At 38.3% G+C, this 23,831-nt stretch overlaps 1 protein-coding gene across 1 annotated transcript in view; it reads left to right on the plus strand.

The window, feature by feature from the left end:
* Positions 1-23,455, plus strand: part of LOC123772886 (UDP-glucosyltransferase 2) — a 47,545-nt gene extending 24,090 nt beyond the window's left edge. The window contains exons 6-7 of the mRNA XM_069324748.1: positions 21,838-22,002; positions 23,417-23,455. Coding sequence (XP_069180849.1) covers positions 21,838-22,002; positions 23,417-23,455 — 204 coding nt within the window. The remainder of the gene's footprint in view (positions 1-21,837; positions 22,003-23,416) is intronic.
* The last annotated feature ends 376 nt before the right edge of the window (positions 23,456-23,831 follow it).

Genomic DNA, 23,831 nt, shown 5'->3' on the forward strand with positions numbered 1-23,831 from the left:
TACTGTATGATGAGTGGAAAAATACACATAGTATGGTGAGTGGAACACACGATACGTTATGGTGAATGGAACAAAACATTCTGTATAATGAGTGGAACACAACATACGGTATTATGAGTGAAACATAACATATTGTATTGTGAGTGGAACACAACATACCGTACAATGAGTGGAACACAACATACCGTAAAGTGAGTGGAACACAGTATACTGTATGGTCAGTCGAACACAATATATTGTATTATGAATGGAACACAACATAATATATAGTGAGAGGAGCACAACGTATTGAATGGTAATTGGAAAAGACCATATTTTATAGTTGGTGGAACACAACATAATTTATAGCGAGAGGAACACAATATATTGTATGGTGAGTGGAACACAACATTCTGTATAGTGAGTGGAACAAAACATGCTCTATGATAAGAAGAACACAACATATTCTATGATGAATGAACACAACATACTGTATGATGAGTGGAACACAACATATTGTATTGCGAGTGGAACATAGCTTACTTTATGATGAATAGAACACATACTGGATGGTGAGTGGAATACAACATATGGTATGGTGAGTGAACACAACATACTTTATTGGGATTGGAACACAAAATACTGAATGAAGAGAGTAACACAACATGCTGTACGGAGACTGGAACACATCATACTATATGGTGAGTGAACACAACATTCTGTATTGTGAATTTAACACAATTTTCTTTATAGTGAGTGGAACACAACTTACTGTATGGTGAGTGGAACACAACATACTGTATGACGAGTAGAAAAATTCATACTGAATAGTGAGTGGAACACAACATACGGTAAAATGAGAGAGAACAAAACATATGACACAGTGAGTGGGAACAAAACATACTGAATGGCGAGTGGAACTCAATATTTGAAATGAAGAGTAGAACACAAGATACTGGATAGTGAGTGGAACACAACATACTGTATAATGAGTGGAGCACAACGTATTGTATGATGATTTGAACACACTATATTGTATGGTGGGTGGAACACAACATATTTTATAGAGAGTGAAACACAACATATTGTATGGTGAGTGGAAACCAACATATTGCATGGTGAGTTGGAATACAACATTCTGAATGATGAATGGGACACAACATAATGAATGATGAATGGAACACAAAATACTCTATGATGAATGGAACACAGCCTACTGTATGTGGAGTGGAACCAAACATACTCTGTGATGAATGGAACACAACATACTGTATAGTGAGTGTAACAAAACATAATGTATGGAGAGTGAAACACAATAAATTGTATTTTGAGTGGAACATAGCATACTGTATGAGGAGTGAACACAACATACTGTATTGTGAGTGGAACACAACATTCTGTATAGTGAGTGGAACACAACATGCTGTATAGTAATGGAGCACACTATATTTTTTAATGAGTGCAACACAACATAATGTTTGGTGAGTGGAACACAACATGCTGGATGGTGAGTGGAATACAATATAATGTATGGTGAGTGAACACAACATACGTTATTAGGAATGGAACACAAAATACTGAATTAAGAGTGGAACACAACATGCTGTATGGAGAGTAGAACACACCATACGGTATGGTGAGTGAACACAACATTTTCTATTGTGAATTTAACACAACATTCTTTATGGTGAGTGGAATACAACTTACTGTATGGTGAGTGGAACACAACATATTTTATCGTGAGTGGAACTCATCATACTGGATATTGAGTGGAATACAATACACTATATGGTGAGTGAACACAACATATTGTATGGGAATGGAGAGTGGAACACAATATGTTGTATGAAGAGTGGAACACATATTACTGTATGGTGATTGAAGACAACAATCTGTATTGAGAATTTAACACAACATTCTTTATGGTGAGTGGAAGACAACCTACTGTATAGTGAGTGGAACACAACATAATGTATTGTGAGTGGAACACAACAGTATGTATTGTGAGTGGAAAAATTCATAATGTATAGTGACTGGAACACAGCATACGGTAAAGTGAGTGGGAACAAAACATATGATAAAGTGAGTGGGAACAAAACATATGATAAAGTGAGTGGGACCAATACATCCTGTAAGGCGAGTGCAGCTCAAAATACAATATGAAGAGTAGAACACAACATACAGTATGGATAGTGAAACACAGCATTCTGAGTGAGGAGTGGAACACAACATACAGGATGGTGAGGTAAGCACAACGTATTCTAAATGAATTGGAACACACCATAATGTATGGTGGGTGGAACACCACATTTTATAGAGTGGAACAAAACATATTATATGGTGAGTGGAACACAACATATTGTATGGTGAGTGGATCACAACATAATGTATGATGAATGGAACACAAGATACTGAATGATGAATGGAACTCATCATACTGTATGATGAGTGGAACACAACATACTGCATGGTGAGTGCAAACAAAACATACTCAATGATGAGTGGAACACAACATACTTTATGATGAATGAACACAACATACTCTATTTTGAATGGAGCACAACATAAAGTATAGTGAGTGAAACCAAACACATTGTATTTTGTTTGGAATATAGCATACTGTATGATGAATGGAACACAACATACTGTATGATGAGTGAACATAATATACTGTATTGTAAGTGGAACACAACATTCTGTATGGTGAGTGGAACAAAACTTACTGTATAGTGAGTGAAACACAACATATTGTATAGTGAGTGTAACACAAAATATTGAATCGTGAGTCGAACACAAAATATAGTACGTGATTGGAACACAATATACTGCATAGTAAGTGGAAAACAACATAATGTAAATTGAGTGGAACACAACATATTGTATAGTGAGTGTAACACAAAATATTGTATCGTGAGTCGAACACAAAATATAGTACGTGACTGGAACACAATATACTGCATAGTAAGTGGAAAACAACATAATGTATATTGAGTGGAACACAACATATCGTATGGTGAGTGGAACACAACAAAATTTATGGTGAGTGAAACACAACATACTGGATGGTGAGTAGAACTCAACATACTGTATGGTGAGATCAGCGCAACGTATTGAATGGTGAATGGAACACAACATATTGTATAGTATGTGGAACACAACATGCTGTACAGTGAGTGGAACACAACTTACTGTATGATTAATGGAACACAACATACAGTATTGTGAATGGAACACAACACATTGTATCGTGAGTGGAAAACAACATACTATATGATGAAAGGAACTCAACATACTATATGATAAATGGAATACAACATACTGTATGATGAGTGGAACACAACATACTCTATGACGAGTGGAACAGAACATACTGTATGGTTAAGGGAACTATTAGGGATAAGCATCAAGCCATTTCGACAATATAGCACTTGGAAGGGGGATCAGTATAAAGATTTGGGATGGGATGGTGCCCAACCACTTGGACGGTCGGGGGACTGAACGCCGACCTGCATAAAGAAAGACCGTCGCTCTAGCGTCCTGCGCAAGTGGTTGGGCATGCAGTACAGTGAGTGGAACCCAATATTATGTGGTGAGTGGAACACAATATATTGTATGGTGAGTGGAACACAACGTTTTGCATGGTGAGTGGATCACAACATACGGTATGAAGAGTGGAACACAACATACTGTATATAGATTGAAACACAACATACCGTATGGTGAGTGGAACATAACGTTCAGTATGGTGAGTGGAACGCAGCATACTGTATTTTGAGTGGAACACAACATACTGGATGGTGAGTGAAATACAACATGCTGCATGATGAGTGAACACAACATACCGTATTGTGTGTGGAACACAACATTCTGCATGTTGAGTGGAACACAACTTACTGTATGTAAGTGGAACACAACGTACTGTATAATGAGTAGAACACAATATATGTTACGTGAGTGGAACACAATATAGTGCATGGAAAGTGGAACACAACACATTGTATGGTGAGTTGATTCAACATACTTCATGAAGAATGGAACAGAACATACAGTATGGAGAAGGGAACTATAAGGGGTAAGCACACAGCCATTACGACTATATAGAACATGGAAGTGGGGTCAGGATAAAGATTTGTGATGGGACTGGGGGGAAGGAATTGTGCCCAACCACTTGGACGGTCAGGGATTTAACGCCGACCTGCATGAAGCGTGACCGTCACTCTACCGTCATGCCCAAGTGGTTCGGCATACAGTATTGTGAGTGGAACTCAATATTGTGCTTTGAGTGGAACACAATATATTGTATGGTGAGTGGAAAACAACGTTTTGCATGGTGAGTGGATCACAACATACTTTTTGGTGAGTGGATCACAACATTCCTCATGGTGAGAGGAACACAACATATTGTTTGGAGAATGTAACACAATAATTTTTATTGTGAGTGGAACACAGCATACTGAATGATGAGTGGAACACAACATACTGTAAGTTGAGTGGAACACAACACACTGTATGTGAGTGGAAAACAGCATTCTAAATGGTGAGTTGAACTCAACATACTGTATATAGAGTGGAACACACCATAATGTATGGTGCGAAGAACACGACATATTTTATCATGAGTGGAAAACAACATACTGTATGGAGACTGGAACACAACATACCGTATGGTGAGTGGAACACAACATATTGTATGATGAATGAAAAATGCACATTGTATGCTGAGTGGAATACAACGTATTGTATTGTGAGTAGAAGAAAACATAATGTATAAGGAGTGGAACACAACATACTTTATCATAAGTGGAAAACAACATACTGTATAGAGAGTGGAACACAACATACCGTATGGTGAGTGGAAGGCAACATTTGGTATTGTGAGTACAACTCAACATTCGTCATGGTGAGTTGAAGAAAACATACTGCATGGTGAATGGAACACAACATATTGTATGATGAGTGAAAAATGCACATTGTATGCTGAGTGGATTACAACGTATTGTATTGTGAGTAGAAGAAAACATAATGTATAATGAGTGGAACACAACATACGGTATAGTGAGTGGAACACAACATACGGTATAGTGAGTGGAACACAACATTTTTTATTCTGAGTGGAACACAACATACTGTATGGTAAGTAGATCACAACGAATTGTATGGTGATTGGAACACAATATATTGTATTGTGGGTGGAACACCACCTTTTGTGTAGAGAGTGGAACACAACATATTGTGTGGTGAGTGTAACACAACATACTGTATAGTGAGTGAAACAGAACATACTGTATAGTTAGTGAAACACTACATACTGTATGGTGAGTGAAACACTACATACTGTATAGTGAATGGAACACATCATACTGTATCGTGAGTGAACACAATATGCGTTACAGTGAGTGAAACACAATATACTGTACTATGAGTTGAACACAATATACTGTATAGGTAACATATATTGAATGATGAGTGCAAAAATACATACTGTATGGTGAGTGGAACACAACATACGGTATGGTGAGTGGAAAACAACGTTATGTATAGTGAGTGTAACACAATTTGTTGTATTGTGAGTGGAACACAACACTCTGTGTAATGAGTGGAACACAACACTCTGTGTAATGAGCGGAACACAACACTCTGTGTAATGAGTGGAACACAAAATAGTGTATGATGATGGAAACACAATATATTGTACGGTGAGTGGAATACAACATTCTGTATGGTGAGCGTAACACAACATTCTGTATTGTGAATGGAACACAACATTCTGTATGGTGAGTGTAACAAACCTTACTGCATGGTGAGTGGAACACAACATCCTGGATCGTGAGTGGAACACAGTATACTGTATGGTGGTTGAACACAACACACTGTATTGTGATTAGAACACAACATTCTGTATGGTGAGGTGAATACAACTTACTGTATGGTGAGTGCAACACAACATATTGTATAGTGAGTGTAACACAATACATTGTATTATGAGTGGAACACAGACGGCGAATACTGGACGGCGAGTGGAACACAACATATTGTATGGTGAGTGGAGCACAATACATAATGTATGGTGAGTGGACCACAACTTACTTCGTTGTGAGTGGAACATAACATATTTTATGTTTTTTTTTTATTATTATTATTTTCTACCACAGTCGTAGCTACACATTTACAATTCTAACTAGCATATATGCATTTTCTTCTGTCCTCCATGGACAAGGTGAGAGATCTGTTAAACACATAAGTCAGGGATTTATTGAACAATGAACCACAGAAATTTATTGTAGTGCTTTATAATGCAAATCCAACCTAGAGATATAAATAAATAGATTCACAGAGTTACGTCTGCCCTTCATAAAGTGTTCGATGTGTTCTTTACATAGATTCATTAATGTCCATTTACAAAAGTGAAATGTAATTCTGATCAGTGTCGACATATTCCTTATAAACATACATATACATACACTCACATACATATATATATATATATATATATATATATATATATATATATATATATATATATATATATATATATATATATATATATATATATATATATATATATATATATATATATATATATATATATATACAGTAGAGAGTATTCAGTATATACAGTATTCGATATATATGCGAACAAGCCTGAATGGTCCCCAGGACTATATGCGTCTGAAAACTCACACCCCAGAAGTGACTCGAACCCATACTCCCAGGAGCAACGCAACTGGTAACTACGGGGCGTCTTAATCCGCGTGACCATCACGGCCGGACAAATAGCATATAGTCCTGGGGACCATTCAGGCTTATTCGCATTTGTGTTCCCCACGTGTGCCCCAAAGAATGAGATGATTTGATAAAATGCTATGCCCAAGATTACCATCCGAGTTGCCGGCGGGGAAGTGGTTCAAATAGCTTCGGCTATCACTTCCTTTTGTCCGGCCGTGATGGTCAAGCGGATTAAGGCGCCCCGTAGTTACCAGTTGCGTTCCTCCTGGGAGTATGGGTTCGAGTCACTTCTGGGGTGTGAGCTTTCAGAGACATATATATATATATATATATATATATATATATATATATATATATATATATATATATATGTATATATATATATATATATATATATATATATATATATATATATATATATATATATATATATATATACATAAGCATTCACACCCATATACATACACATACATTTATGGCTCTCTTACTCTAAGAGGGTAAGAAAGCTGATAGAGAAACTAGTGAGACAATAAGCACTTAACCACTGAAGGTGATTAAGGTGCTTTTACAAGTTCAGGTTATATAGTTACATCACATTCATACATTACATAGTTGATACATTACATGGTCAGTCTTGTGAACAAATCCAATATATCATCAAGTGTTCCAGTATTCATATAGTAATTACAAAGTTCAACGGTAGGCTGTATATATGCTGTATACTATATGGTGAGTGAAGCACAACGTATTGAATTTTGATTGGAACAAAACATATTGTATTGTGGTTGGAACACATGCTGAATGGTGAGTTGAACACAACATACTGTATGTTGAGTGGAACACAACATACTCTATGGTGAGTGGAACATAACACATTGTATAGTGAGTGGAAAACAACATACTGTATGATGAATGGAACACAACATACTGCATGATGTGTGGAACACCACATACTGTATGGTGAGTTGAACACAACATACTCTTTGATGAATAGAACAAAACATACAGTATGGTGAGTAGAACACAATATTGAATGGAGAGTGGCACACAACGTTTTGCGTGGTGAGTGAAACACAACATACTTTATAGTGAGTGGGAACACAACATTATGTATGCAGAGTAGAACATTATATTTTGTATAGTGAGTGGAACACAGCATTGTACCAAAATACAATACAGTAGTACACTTTACCAATATTCACTACAGTAGTCCATTGTACCAAAACACAATACAGTAGGGCACTGTTACAATATACAATTCAATAATGCACTGAACCAACATACAATACAGTAGAGCACTGTACCAACATACAATACAGTAGTGCATTGTACCAACATAAACTACAGTAATGTACGGAACCAACATTCAGTACTGTAGTGCACTGTACCTACATTCAGAACTGTAGTGCCCTGTACCAATGCACAATACATTAGAGCACTGTTTCACAGTACAATACAGTAGTGCAAAATTCCAACATACAATACAATAGTTCATTGTTTCAATAAACAATACAGTAGTGCACTGAACCAACAAACAATACAGCAGTGCACTGTACTAAATACACTACAGAAATGCACTGTATCAAATTCAATACAGTAGTGCCCTGTTTCAACATACAATACAGTAGTGCACTGTACCAACATATAATACAGTAATGTACTGTATCAATATACACTACAGTACTGCACTGTACCAAAATAGAATGAAGAAGTGCGCGATACCAAATACAATACAGTTGTGCACTGTACCAATTTCAATAAAGAAGTTCACTGTAGCAACATAAAATGGAGTAGTGAACTGAACGAAAATGCAGTGCCACAGTGTTCTGTTCAAATACACAATACAGTAGTGCACTGTAGCAACACATATTACAGTAGCGCACTGCTCCAACATACACTACAGTAGTGCACTGTACCAACACACAATACAGTAGTGCACTGTAGAAAAATCTAATACAGTAGTGCACTGTGCCAACATACACTAAAGTAGTGCACTGTACAAAATATAAAACAGTAGTGCACTGTACCAACAAACAACACAGTAATGGACTGTCCCAACAAACAATACACAGTAGTGCACTGTATCAACACACAATACAGAAGGACATTGCATTCTGTACAATATACAATTCAATACATACAATACAGTTGTGCACTGTGCAACATTCAAAGCAGAAGTACACTGTACCAACACACAAAACAGTAGTGCACAAAACCCACATACAATACAGTAGTGCACTGTACCAACAAACAATACAGAAGTACACTGTACCAACACACAATACAGTAGTGCACTGTACCAACAAACAATACAGAAGTACTCTGTACCAACACACAATACAGTAGTGCACTGTACCAACAAACAATACACTAGGGAAATGTAACGACATACAATACAGTGGTCCACTGTACATACATAGTATACGGAAGGTCACTGTACCTACATATAATACAGTAGTGCATTGTACCATCATACAATGTAAAAGCGCACTGTACCAACAAACAGTACAGTAGTGCACTGTACAAACATACAATACAGAAGTGCACTCTACCAACGTACACTACAATACTGCACTGTGCCAACAAACAATACAGTAGTACACTGTACCAACAAACAAGACAGTAGTGTACTATACCTACATACAGTACAGTAGAGCACTGTACTAACATTCAATACAGTAGTGCACTGTACCACCATACAATTTTGTAATGCACTGTACAAACATACAATACAGACGTGCATTGTACCAACAGGCAATAGAGAAGTGCACCGAACCAATAAACAATACAGTAGTGCCCTGTATCAACATATATTACACTAGTGCAATGTACCAACAAATACTACAGTAGCCCAATATACAGAAATAGAATTCAGTAGTGCACTGTACCAACAGCCAATAACGCAGTGCACTGTACCAACACAAAATACAATAGTGCACTGTATTGTGTAAATTATATACAATATAATACATGCAATACATATAATACAGAAGTGCACTGTACCAACTTATATTTCATTAGTGCACTGTACAAACATATAATACATTAGTGCACTGTACCAACAAACAATACTGTACTGCACTGTACCAAAACACAATACAGTAGTGCACTGTACCAAATACAATACAGTTGTGCACTGTACCAAATTCAAAACTGTAGTGCACTCTACCAACATAGAATACAGTTGTGCGCTGTACCAAAACAGAGTACAGTAGAGACCTGTACCAACATACAATACAGAAGTGCACTCTATAAACACACAATAGATTAAAGCACAGTACCAACATACAATAGAGTAGTGCACTATACGAACAAACAATACAGTAGTGCACTGTACCAACATACAATACAGTAGTGCACTGAACTAACATACAATACAGTTGTGCATTGTATAAACATGTAATACAGTAGTGCACTGTTCCAACAAATAATACAGAAGTGCACTATAACGACATACAGTTAAGTAATGCACTGTATCACCACACAATTTAATAGTGCACTGTACAAACACACAATACATTAGTGCACTGTACCAAAATACAAAACAGTAGTGCACTGTATTAGCATACGATACAGTAGTACACTGTACCAACATACAATACAGTAGTGCACTGTACCAACATACAATCCAGTAGTGCACTGTACCAACAAACTAAACAGTAGTTCAATGTACCAGAGTACAATACAGTAGTGCACTGTACCAACATTCAATACAGTAGTGTACTGTACCAACATACAATACAGTAGTGCACTGAACTAACATACAATACAGTTGTGCATTGTATAAACATGTAATACAGTAGTGCACTGTTCCAACAAATAATACAGAAGTGCACTATAACGACATACAGTTAAGTAATGCACTCTATCACCACACAATTTAATAGTGCACTGTACAAACACACAATACATTAGTGCACTGTACCAACATACAATTCAGTTGTGGTATGAACAAACAAACAATACAGTAATGACTGTACCAACATTTAAAACAGTAGTGCACTCTACCAACATTCAATATAGTAGTGCACTGTTCCAACATTCAATACAGTAGTGCACTGTACAAACATACAATTCAGTAGTGCACTGTACCAACATAAAATACAGTAGAGCACTGTGCCAACACACAATACTGTAATTGAATGTATTGTGTTTAATATACAATATAAAACATGCAATACATACAATACAGCAGTTCACTGCACCCACATACAATTAAGTAGTACTCTGTACCAACATACAATTCAGTAATGCACTGTACCAATTCACAATACAATAGTACACTGTATCAACACACTGTACAGTAATGCACAGTACCAACATACAATACAGTAATGCACTGTAATAAAGTACACTACAATAGTGCACTGTACGAACATGCAATACAGTAGTTCACTATATCAACATGCATTACAGTAGTGTACTGTACCAAATGCAATACAGTAGTGCACTGTACCAAATTCAAAACAGTACTGCGCTCTACGAACATACAATACAGTAGTGAACTGTACCAAAATAGAATACAGTAGAACACTCTACCTACATAGAATTCAGTAGTGCACTGTACCAACGTACAATACACTAGTGCACTGTAATAAGAAACTATACAGTAGTGTACTGTACCAACATACAATACAGTAGTGCACTGTACCAATATACAATACAGTATTGCACTGTACCAACATGCAATACAGTAGTGCACTGTAAATACATTCAAAACAGTAGTGCACTGTAAATACATTCAAAACAGTAGTGCACTTTACCAACATTCAAAACACTAGTGCACTGTACCAACATTCAAAACAGTAGTGCACTGTACCAACATTCAATACAGTAGTGCACTGTTGCAACAATCCTTACAATAGAGCACTCTACCAACATACAATACAGTAGTGCATTGTACCAATATACAACTCATTAGTGCACAGTACCAATATACAACTCAGTAGTGCACTGTACCATAATACAATACAATTGTGCACAGTACCACCACACAATACAACAGTGCACAGTACGAACATACAATGCAGAAATGCACTGTACCAATACACAATACAGTAGTACACTGTAAAACATACAAAACAGTAGAGACCTGTACCAACATTCACTACAGTAGTGCACTGAACCAAAATACATTTCAGTAATGCACTGTACCAACATATACTACAGTTGTGCCCTGTACAAACATGCAATACTGCTGTGCACTGTACCAACATACAATTCAGTAATGCACTGTAACAAAATATACTACAGTTGTGCGCAGTACCAACATAGAATACAGTAGTGTACTGTACCAACATACAATTTAGTTGTTCACAGAACCAACATACAATAAAGTAGTGCATTGTACCAACATACAATTCATTAGTGCACAGTACCAACATACAATTCAGAAGTGCATTGTACCAACACACAATACAGTACTGCACTGCATCAACATTCAATACAATTGTGCACTGTACCAAATACAATACAGAAGTGCACTGTACCAACACACAATACAGTAGTGCACTGTACAAACAAACAATACACTAGTAAACTGTCACGACATACAATACAGAAGTACACTGTACAAACATAAAATATAGTAGGGCACTGTCACGACATACAACACAGTAGTGCATTGTACCAACATACAATACAGTACTGAACTGTACCAAAATAAAATACAGTAAAGCACTGTACTGACACAATTCAGTAGTGCACTGAACTCACATACAATACAGTAGTGAACTGTAAAAACGTACAATACAGCAGTGAACTGTAAAAACATACAATACAGTAGTACACTGTGCCATCACTCAATATAGAAGTGCACTGTACCAACACTTAATACAATAGTGTAAAGTACGAAAATACTGTACAATAATGCACTGTACTAACTCATAATACAGTAGTGCACAGTACCAACATACAATACAGTAGTGCACTGTACAACCAAACTGTACAGTAGTGCACTGTACAACCAAACTGTACAGTAGTGCACTGTACCTATCAAATAATACAGTAGTGTACTATACTTACATACAATACAGTAGTGCTCTTTTCCAACTTACAATACAGTAGTGCACTATACCAACACACAATACAGTAGTGCAATGAACCAGTACACAACACAGTAATGCACTGCGTTATGTACAAAATATAATACAATACATGCAATACATACAATACAGCAGTGCACTATACCAACATAAAATACAGTAGTGCACTGTACAAACAAACAATACACTATTAAACTGTAACGACATACAATACAGTAGTCCACTGTACCAACATGGTATACAGTAGGGCACTGTACCGACATAATATACAGTAGTGCATTGTACCAACATACAATACAGTACTGCACTGTACCAAAATAAAATACAGTAGAGCACTGTACAGACATACAATTCAGTAGTGCACTGTACTAAAAAACAATACAGTAGTGCACTGTACAGACATACAATTCAGTAGTGCACTGTACTAACAAACAATACAGTAGTGCACTGTACAAACATACAATACAGTAGTGCACTGAACAAATATACAATACAGTAGTGCACTGTTCCATCACTCAATATAGTAGTGCAATGTTCCAACATACAATACAATAGTGCACTCTACAAATAAACTGTACAGTGGTGCACTGTACCAAAAATAATACAGTAGTGTACTATACCGACATACAATACAGTAGTGCAATTTACCAACATGCAATACAGTAGTGCACTGCCAAAATACAATACAGTAGTGAACTGCCAAAATACAATACAGTCGTGCACTGTACCAACACACAAAACAGTTGTGTACTGTACAACATACAATTCAGATGTGCACTGTACCAACACGCAATACAGAAGTGCATTGTACCAACACACAATTCAATAGTGCACTGTAGAAACACAAAATACAGTAGTGTACTGTACAAACACACAATACCGTAGTGCACTGTAACTACATTCAAAACAGTTGTGTACTGTACCAACATTCAATACAGTAGTGCACTGTTGCAACATACCATACACTAGGGGACTATACCAACATCCAATACAGTAATGCATTGTACCAATATACAACTCATTAGTGCACAGTACCATTATACAACTCAGTAGTGCACAGTACCATTATACAATACAGTAGTGCACTGTAACAACATATAATACAGTAGTGCACTGTACCAACATGCAATACAGTAGTGCACGGTACCAACATACAATACAGTAGTGCACTGTACCAACACGCAATACAGCAATGCAGAAACCGAATATACAATACAGTAATTCCCTGAACCAACACACCATACAGTAGTGCACTATACAACATACATTAGAGTAGTGCACTGTACCAATATACAACCTCTTAGTGCACAGTACCAATATAGAACTCAGTAGTGCACTGTAAGATGAGCTGGCAGGTCTACCATCGACATGGCCTTTCCCTCAGACAACTGCAGGAGAAATGCAGGGAACAGAAGCAGCCACTCTTCGTAGCCTTCATAGATCTGACGAAGGCCTTCGACCTCGTACGCAGGGATGGCCTGTTCAAGATCCTCCCCAAGATCGGATGCCCACCCAGGCTCCTCAGCATCATCAGATCTTTCCATGAGAACATGAGGGGCACCGTGGTCTTTGATGGCCTAACATCAGACGCCTTTGACATCCGAAGTGGAGTAAAGAAGGGCTGCGTACTGGCTCCAACCCTATTCGGGATTTTCTTCGCAGTTATGCTGCGGCACGCCTTCGGATCTGTCACGGAAGGCATTTACCTCCGGACCAGGTCGGATGGAAAGCTCTTTAACTTCGCCAGGCTGAGAGCCAAGACGAAGGTTCGGCTGAGGTGTCTGCGCGACTTCCTTTTTGCCGACGACGCAGCAGTCACTGCCCACTCAGCTGAAGACCTCCAACGACTCATAATGCGCTTCAGCGAGGCCTCTCAGGCTTTCGGACTCATCATCAGTCTGAAGAAAACACAAGTCATGGGACAAGGAGTGGACTCCCCACCTGACATCGGCATCTCTGATTCCAAACTGGAAGTCGTTCACGACTTCGTGTACCTGGGCTCCACAATCTCTGACTCTCTCTCTCTTGATACGGAGCTTAACAAACGCATCGGTAAGGCATCTACTACCATGTCCAGACTGACAAAGAGAGTGTGGGCCAACAATAGGCTAACTGAGATTCAGGTTTACAGAGCCTGTGTAGTGAGCACTCTCCTTTATGGCAGCGAGTCTTGGACACTCTACGCCCGTCAGGAAAGACAGCTGAATTCCTACCACATGCGCTGCCTTCGACACATCTTGGACATCACCTGGCAGGACAAGGTGACAAACAACAACGTCTTGGGGAGAGCAAGAATCACCAGCATGTACACAATGCTGAAACAGAGACGAATGCGCTGGCTCGGGCACGTTGTGCGAATGGGCGACGGCAGGATCCCCAAGGATCTCCTGTACGGAGAGCTGATGCAGGGAAAGCGTCCAACAGGCAAGCCCCAGCTACGGTACAAAAGCGTATGCAAAAGGGACATGAAAGCCATGGACGTCGATCTTGCTATATGGGAGACACTGGCTGCAGACTGTTCCAAAGCCGGTAGCCAGGAAGACAGACCAGAATCGGACTTCGTTTGTGCTCGGTGTGGGATGGACTGCCACTCTGGGATTGGCTTCATCAGTCACACCAGACGCTGCACCAGGATTGACAACTAGGGCGCAACTCTATAGTCTCCCGAGACTGAAGGATGCCTACTACTACTAGTGCACTGTTCCATTATACAATACATTAGAGCACTGCAACAAACAATATAGCAGTGCACTGCACCAACATGCAATACAGTAGTGCACTGTACCAACATACAATACAGTTGTGCACTGTACCAACACACAATACAGCATTGCACAGAACGAACATACACTACAGTAGTGCACTGAACCAACACACAATACAGTAGTGTACTGTGCCAACATATATTACAGTAGAGCCCTGTATCAACATGCAATACAGTAATGTACCGTACCAACACACAACACATTAGTGCACTATACCAACAAACAATTCAGTAGTGCACAGAACCAACATTCAATAAAGTAATGCACTGTACCAACACACAATACAGTACTGCACTGAATCAACATACAATAAAGTAGTGCCCTGTACAAAATACAATACAGAATAGCACTGTACCAACACACAATACAGAAGTACACTGTAACAACACACAATACAGTAGTGCACTGTTCAAACAAACAATACACTGTTGAACTGTAACTACATACAATACGGTAGTTCACTGTACCAACATCGAATCCAGTATTGCACTGTACCGTCATACAATACAGGAGTGCATGATACCTACATACAATACAGTACTGCACTGTACCAAAATAAAATACAGTAGACAAATGTACCGACAATCCATTCAGTAGTTCACTGTAATAACATACAATACAGTAGTGCACTGTACAAAACACAATTCAATAGTGCATTGTACCAACATACAATTCAGTTCTGCACTGTACCAACACAAAATACAGTAGTGCATTGTACAAACATACAATACCGTAGTGCACTGTACCAACAAAATATACAGTAGTGCACCGTATCAACACGTATTACAGTAGTGCACTGTAACAACATACAATACAGTAGTGCACTGTAACAACACATAATACAGAAGTGTACTGTACCAAGATACAGTAGCACACTGTACGAACATACAATACAGTAGTGCACTGCCAACACACAATACACTAGCGCACTTTACCAACACAGAATTCAATAGAGCACTGTACCAACAAACAATTCTTTAGTGCACTGTACCATCATACAATTCAATTGTGCACTGTACCAACACGTAATACAGTAGTGCACTGTACAAGCATACAATATCTTAGTGCACTGTATAACAAACTATTCAGTAGTGCACTGTATCAAAATACAATAAAGTAGTGGTTGTATAAACATACAATACAGTAGTGCACTGTTCCAACACATAATACAGCAGTGTACTGTTCCAGCATACTATACAGTAGTGCATTGTACCAACATACAATACTGAAGTGCTCTGTTCCAAAAAAATAATACAAAAGTGCACCATACCGACATCCAACACAGTAGTGCATTGTACCAACAGATAATACACTAGTGCACTGTACCAACACACAATAAAGTAGTGCACTGTACCTACATACAATACAGTAGAGCACTGTACCAACACACAATATAGTAATACACTGTACCAACACACAATACAGTAGTGCAATGTACCAACATACAATATAGTAGTGCACTGTGCCAATATAACCTGCAGTAGTGCACTGTATCAACATACAAGACAGTAGTGCACTGTACCGACATTCAAAAAAGTGGTGAACTGTTCCAACGTAGAATACAGTAGTGCACTGTACCAACATACAATTCAGAAGTGCACTGTACCAACTCACAATACAGTAGTGCACTGTATTGTTTACAATATACAATATAATAAATGCAATACATACAATACAACAGTGCACTGTACCAACATACAATACAGCAGTGCACTGATCCAACACACAATAAAGTAGTGCACTGTGTTGTGTACAATATACAGTACAATAAATGCAATACATACAATACGACAGAGCACTGTACCAACATAAAACAGTAGTCCACTGTGCCAATATGGTATACAGTAGGGACTGTATCGACATACAGTACAGTAGTGCATTGTACCAACATACAATACAGTACTGCACTGTACCAAAATAAAATACAGTAGAGCACGGTACCCACATACAATTCAGTAGTGCACTGTACTAACATACAATACAGTAGTGCACTGTACAAACATACAATACAGTAGTGCACTGAACCAATATATAATACAGTAGTGCACTGTTCCATCACGCAATATAGTAGTGCATTGTACCAACATACAATACAATAGTGCACTGTACAAACAAACTGTACAGTAGTGCACTGTACCAAAAAATAATACAGTAGTGTACTATAGCGACATACAATACATTAGTGCAATTTACCAACATACAATACAGTAGTGCACTGCCAAAATACAATACAGTAGTGCACTGCCAAAAAAGCAATACAGTAGTGCACTGTTCCAACACACAATACAGTTGTGCACTGTACCAACATACAATTCAATTGTGCACTGTACCAACACGTAATACAGTTGTGCACTGTACAAGCATACAATATCTTAGTGCACTGTACCAACAAACTATACAGTAGTGCACTGTATCAACACACAATACAATAGTGACTGTACCAACATACAATACAGTAGTGCATTGTTCCAACACATAATACAGCAGTGTACTGTTCCAGCATACTATACAGTAGTGCATTGTACAAAAATACAATACAGGAGTGCTCTGTTCCGAAAAATTATACAGAAGTGCACCATCCTGACATACAACACAGAAGTGCATTGTACCAAAAGATAATACAGTAGTGCACTGTACCAACACACAATAAAGTAGTGCACTGTACCTACATACAATACCGTGGAGCACTGTACCAACACACAATATAGGTAGTACACTCTACCAACACACAATACAGTAGTGCAATGTACCAACATACAATATAGGAGTGCACTATACCAATATACATTGCAGTAGTGTACTGTATCAACACACAGTACAGTAGTGCACTGTACCGACATTCAAAAAAGTGGTGAACTGTTCCAACATATAATACAGTAGTGCATTGTACCAACATACAATTCAGTAGTGCACTGTACGAACACAAAATACTGTAGTGCACTGTGTTGTGCACAATATTCAATATAATACATGCAATACATACAATACAGCAGTGCACTGTACCAACATACAATACCGTTGTGCACTGTCCATCATACAACTGGGTAGTGCACTTTACCAACATGGAAGACAGTAGTGCATTGTATGAACATATAATACAGTAGTGCACTGTAGAAACATGTAATACTGTAGTGCACTGTAACGACATACACTACAGTAGTGCAGTGTACCATCACACAATACAGTAGTGCACTGTACCACCGCACAATACAGTAGTGCACTGTATACACATAAATTACAGTAGTGCATTGTACCAAAATACACAACAATAGTGCATTGAACCAAAACACAATGCAGTAGTGCACTCTACCAATATACAATACAGTAATGCACTGTACCAACATATACTACAGTAGTGTTCTGTACCAACATACAATACAGTAGTGCATATACCAACACACAATACAGTAGTGAAATGTACCAACAGAAAATTCAGTTGTGAACAGAACCAACATACAATACAGTAGTGCACTGTACCAGCAAACAATTCAGTAGTGCACAGCATCAACATACAATACAGTAATGCACTGTACCAAATACAATACAGTCGCGCACTGTTTCAACACACAATACACTAGTGCACTGTATCAACAAACTATACAGTAATGCACTGTACCAACAAACAATAGAGTAGTGCACTCTACCAAAATACAATTGAGTAGTGCACTGAACCTACTTACAATACAGTAGTGCACTGTACCAACATACAATACAGTAGAACACTGAAGAAACATACAATACAGTAGTGTACTGCCAACACACAATACAGTCGTGCACTGTTTCAACACACAATACAGTAGTGCATTGTACAAACATACAATTCAGTTGTGCACTGTACCAACATGCATTAGAGTAGTGCACTGTACCAACATACAATCGAGTAGTGCACTGTAATAACACACGGTACATAACACTGTACCAACACACAATACTGTAGTGCACTGTCTCAACACACAATACAGTAGTGCACTGTACCAACATTCAAAACAGTAGTGCACTGAACCAACATTCAATTCAGTAGTGCACTGTTCCAACGTACAATACAGTAGTGCATTGTTCCAACATAAAATACAGTAGTGCACTGTACCAACATACAATTCAGTAGTGCCCTCTACCAGTATACAATGCAGTAGGGCTCTGTACCAACATACAATACAGTGGTGCATTGTACCAACAAACAATACAGTTGTGCACTGTACCAACATATAATACAGTAGTGCACTGTACCAACATACAATACAGTGGTGCTCTATAGCAACATAGAATACAATAGTACACTGTACCAACATTAAATACAGTAGTGCACTGCAACAACAAACAATTCAGTAGTGCACTGTACCAACAAACAATACAGTAGTACACTCTAACAACGCACAATTCAGTAGTGCACTGCATCAACCTATAATACAACAGTGCACTGTACTAACATTCAATACAGTAATGCACTGTAACAACATTCAACTCAGTAGTGCAATGTACCAACATAAAATACAGTAGTGCACTGTACCAACATACTATTCAGTAGTGCCCTCTACCAGTATACAATGCAGTAGTGCTCTGTACCAACATACAATACAGTGGTGCATTGTACCAACATACAATACAGTAGTGTACTGTAACAACATACAATACAGTAGTGTACTGTAACAACATACAATACTCTAGTGCACTGTACCAACACACAGTAGAGTAGTGCACTGGACAAAAAACAGTGCAGTAGTGCTCTGTACCAACACAGAATACATTGGTACACTGTACCAACATACAATACAGTAGTACACCATACCAACATATAAAACACTGTACCAACAAATAATACAGTAGTGTATTATACCGACATACAATAGAGTAGTTCACTGTACCAACATACAGTACAGTAGTGTATTGCGAACACACAATACAATAGTGCACTGTACCAACACACAATACAGTCGTGCTCAGTACCAACATACAATACAGTTGTGCACTGTTCCAACACACAATACAGTAGTGCACTGTACCAACATACAATACATTAGTGCACTGTTCCAACATACAGTCCAATAGTGCACAGTACCAACAAGTAACACAGAAGTGCGCTGTACAAACACGCAATACTGTAATGCACTATACCAACACACAATACAGTATTGCACGCTACCATCACACAATACAGCAGTGCACTGTACCAACATACAATACAGTAGTGCACTGAAACAACATAGCACAGTCCCTAACCAACCACCACTAATCACCCAATAACACACTTCGCATTTTCCAGACTCCTCGTCACTAACCATGCTACAACCTCAATAATCAATCCACTCTCACAACTCTGACCTGCACGAAGATATCCACTTGCATTGAAAATTCAATAGAAAAGACACTGGACCGACTCCTTAATAAATTTAAACATTGTTAACCATGCCTTAGACTGACTCAACACCACACTCTCCTACAGTAAGTAAACACAGATCCTGTGGTATAGACATGTTGATGGAACACATACATGCACATGCAGAGTGACAGTTTGAATGTACATTAATTGGAAAACCACATCATGTATGGTAAGTAGAACACCACATCATGTATGGTAAGTAGAACACCACATCATGTATGGTAAGTAGAACACCACGTGTATCGTGAGTGGATACCACTTGTATCGGGAGTGGAATACCACATGTATAGCAAGTGGAACACCACCTGTATCATTAATGGAACTTCACATATATTGCGAGTGGAACACTACATGTATCATGAATGGAAAACCATAGTGTATGAGGTGTTGAGCATCACATATTGTATGATGAGTGGAACACCCAGTGCCGTACAGTTTTGGAACATAATGTTATATAATGAATGGAACTCCACATGTTGATTGGTGAACAAAACAAATTGTATATCGAGTAGACGATTACATGTTGTATGGTGAGAAAAATACCACGTTGTGTATTGTAAGGTACACCAAATGTTGTATGATGAGCTGGGCTCCTTATGTTGTATGGTAAGATTACACACACTGGAGTACAGACACTGTCATCCAAGCCTGTACATCCAGGGAAGCCTCGGAAGCGACCCCGCCATAAGTGAATCAAGTGACCCTGCCAGGTTCCTCAGGCCAATATTATGTGGTATTTAGTAACGAATTCCACAAGCTTCCTTATACCACCTCAGTTACCCTCCAATCACGTGAGTCGTGGGTGTAGGCTTGTGCTTAACCCTCACTTTTTTTAATTACTAGCTTTTTACTTTTTTGTGCAGATGAGATGAAAATAGTTTCTATCAACGAAGCTCACAACTCCTTTCGGAAGCAGGTGCAATGAAGGTCTTGAATTATTCCTCAGATCTCTGCGCAGTTCCCAGAGCTGCCGCCGCTGTTAGACCTGGAGAGGAACATGAGTCTGGGGCTGATCAATACCCACTTTAGTATTGGTATACCACTGCCCCTCCTGCCTTCAGAGGTGGAGGTGGGCGGTATGCACTGTCGACCAGCCAGCCCTCTGCCCGAGGTGAGTTGTCCTGCCCTCACAGGTGGAGGTGGGCGGCATGCGCTGTCGACCCGCCAGCTCTCTGCCCCAGGCGAGTTGTCCTGCCCTCACAGGTGGAGGTGGGCGGCATGCACTGTCGACCCGCCAGCTCTCTGCCCCAGGTGAGTTGTCCTGCCTTCAGAGGTGGTGATGGGCGGCATGCGCTGTCGACCCGCCAGCTCTCTGCCCCAGGTGAGTTGTCCTGCCCTCACAGGTGGAGGTGGGCGGCATACACTGTCGACCCGCCAGCCTTCTGCTCCAGGTGAGTAATCTTGCCCCAGCCCGTCCTCCAAAAATGAGGAGGTAAATGTAACAGCCCCATAAGTGCAATTATGTACTAAGTATGATAGTCAGGATTTGTACTTATTTACACTTAGTGTTAAATCGTAGTCAAATATATTGTCAATATTTGAGTTTACCTGAAAACCTGAATAGAAAACCACGACCTAACCTAACCGTCTTTGTTTTTGAAGATAAGCATTTTATTGCGTCTTAATTACAACTACGATATAATCTATAGCTATATTGATATTACAGTTTTATAAAACAAGTAAAACAAAACTATAATTTGTAAATAAATTGTAAAAGTAACTCAGGATATTTTAAAAGTTTTTATAAAATCTCTATTGTTTAATTAAACTGAAATAGAAATTCCTGATATTTAAAACTTGTGTATAGCAAACTGATCTTTAAAACTTCATCCTAAAATTCTGAGTGTGTTAACAGAAAACGAGGATAAATAAATGGGGAGGTAAATGTAACAGCCCCATAACTGCAATTATGTATTATGTATGACAGTCAGTAAATGCACTTATTACACTTAGTATTAAAACGTACTGTCATTTCGGAGGATGGGTTGCCTTGCCCTCACAGGTGGTGGTGGGCGGCATGCACTGTCGACTTGCCAGCCCTCTGCCCCAGGTGAGTTGTCCTTCGCCTCTGATCCAACTAAGTAAAATGTCTTGTTATATATTGTGTTAAGTGAAGCTGTATGTTATGTAATGTCATTGAGGGTAATCTGTCTTACCCGAGTTTTCTCACTGACATGTTAATTAATGTTAATATCATTTCTCCAACGATAAGCTTAATATACGGAGAAAGGATATAAAATTAAATAAAATTTGAAGTAAGACAAAATAAAGAAATTATTTATTTTAACAGCAATTATCTGCTGTTGAAGTTGTTCTCGTGGGTCTAGCTTGTGTGTGTATAACTTAAGGAAGTATAGGGTCAGAGTGACTGTTGCTCCCACTTTCCTGCTGGTAAAATCCCTTATTAGTATCTTGTAATAAAGATTACAATATCTGCCCTGTATAAACTTGCACAAAAACATGTATACCAAAAAAATTAGTCTGTTTATTTAGTTAAAATAATTTTTGATATGTTGTAATTTCAGCTGTTTCATCCAGCATATAACTATTTTCCTCCTTTTTAAGTCCAATTCATTCTCTTGATCTCAGTTAGTTTAATTATTAGTTTTTAAGTGTTTTCCCACATCATACCAGAAACGCTATGTCTTTAGGCATAGTATGTACTAGTACTACCTAGAAATCCAACATTCTGTTTGTAACTCATTTTGTATGTATGTACTTTTACCTGAATAAACATTATTATTGTTATTATTAATATTAGTATTATTATTAATAATGCAAACTGCAGCAAGTCACTTGTAAGTAAAATAATCGTATAGCAGAATGTTGACAAAGATTTGTTAATAATGATGACCAGACCACACACTAGAATGTGAAGGGTCTGGTCATCATACTTTAGCCACGTTATTGTGACTCATCGCCTGCATTTGTTAATAGTCT

The sequence above is a fragment of the Procambarus clarkii genome, chromosome 14 (genome assembly GCF_040958095.1).
Source record: "Procambarus clarkii isolate CNS0578487 chromosome 14, FALCON_Pclarkii_2.0, whole genome shotgun sequence".
In the NCBI taxonomy this organism is placed as follows: domain Eukaryota; kingdom Metazoa; phylum Arthropoda; class Malacostraca; order Decapoda; family Cambaridae; genus Procambarus; species Procambarus clarkii.